General features: G+C 37.6%; 1 protein-coding gene across 1 annotated transcript in view; it reads left to right on the top strand.

Annotated features, from left to right (window-relative positions):
* LOC107083415 (sialic acid synthase-like) overlaps positions 1-235 on the top strand; it is a 22,641-nt gene extending 22,406 nt beyond the window's left edge. Inside the window, exon 7 of the mRNA XM_015372615.1 lies at positions 70-235. Coding sequence (XP_015228101.1) covers positions 70-235 — 166 coding nt within the window. The remainder of the gene's footprint in view (positions 1-69) is intronic.
* The last annotated feature ends 1,259 nt before the right edge of the window (positions 236-1,494 follow it).

Genomic DNA, 1,494 nt, shown 5'->3' on the forward strand with positions numbered 1-1,494 from the left:
AGTTCCAGACAATAACAAGCTTTCCTCTTAATTCCTGTGCCTCCAGCTGGGAAAGTCTGTGGTGGCTAGGGTGAAGATCCCCAAAGGAACGGTCCTAACTCTGGACATGTTGGGGGTTAAGGCGGCTGAGCCAATTGGAATCCCAGCTGGGGAGATCTTCAAGCTGGTTGGGAAGACTGTGACCCAGGATGTAGAGGAGGATGCGAGCGTCCTGCCAAACATGGTGGGGAACTAGAAGAAGATCACCAAGGGTTGATTATACGTTTTTTTTAAAAGCCACTAATTTGGCTTTTTCTAGGGGATCATTTGGAGTGGGTCCATGGTAAACAGGATTATAAAAGTGATGTTAGTGGTGTGTGGGGGGGCTTTGTGAAATTTAACCTACAAAATCAGTCATTTGAAAATAGTAGAATAGGAAAAGAAGTTAGTTCTGTTTACATCATGGGTTTGTTGAAGGATTTCCTTCCTAGATTCTATTCTATGTTGTTGAAGCTAAGGGTAAGGTGGTTTAAACTTTGTGGTTGGTGCTTACAGAAGACGCACAATAGGTTTTCCTAATGGATGCTTAAGTAGAACATAACACAACATAACTTTTTTAAACATTTCATCTGTCAGCTCCGGACTAATTCATTTCTGAACATAGCTGGATGTAACTGGATTATACTGTAAGTCGCTAGAGGAACAGCCACACTGTCCAAGTGCAAATTCCAAGTTAGAGTCACTATCCTGGCATTTAAACTCTTGAGTCACCTCTACCAGCCATTCAGCCAATGTATTGTACAAAGCGTCTTCATGAAACAAGAGCTGGAGTCCAGATTCCTTATTCTAAAGCACTTCTGGTTATTATGTCCTGGAGGACACCTGTACACATGGGTAGGGTGTAAGAAAATTTCATTGTTTTTACACAATATGAAGGCATACAAATTGAAGAACTGCAAGTTTTGTGGAAATACTTAAATGTATACAACTAGTTTAGCTTAAGCATGAAAACGAATGTGCAAATTGTTGAAATGAGTTATTCTACGGCACTACCTTATGTTGTCTTATTACTGCAAATGCACTTTTGTACCTTTTTTTCTGTCATCCAAGTCTAAGTGTGATAATTGTTACTATTAACATTTTGTCATCCTTTGAAGGATATTACACAAGTGATACTGAAACATTTGTAAATGGGTTCAAACATGTCTATAAAGGAATCTAATAAAATATTCTGTCCATTTTACCTAGCATTAAGTTATACTGATTGCATGTTGCACACTTTGATTATAAACTGATAATAATCAGTACCAGAGGTATACACTTTGGTACTGCATACTAAAAGGTATGGTACAGATGTCAGCTTGGGCTCCATATAACTAGCTTGAATAGAATTCATTTTTCTTAAATTAATGAAAAAGAAATGTTGTTTTAAACATGTTGAGTATATATTTGTCATTTTTCCAATGTAGATATTAGTCATTAAGGCTAACAGGTAAAGCTCCTGCACCTATATTC

This window comes from Cyprinodon variegatus, unplaced genomic scaffold, assembly GCF_000732505.1.
Source record: "Cyprinodon variegatus isolate N-32 unplaced genomic scaffold, C_variegatus-1.0 Scaffold74, whole genome shotgun sequence".
Taxonomy (NCBI): domain Eukaryota; kingdom Metazoa; phylum Chordata; class Actinopteri; order Cyprinodontiformes; family Cyprinodontidae; genus Cyprinodon; species Cyprinodon variegatus.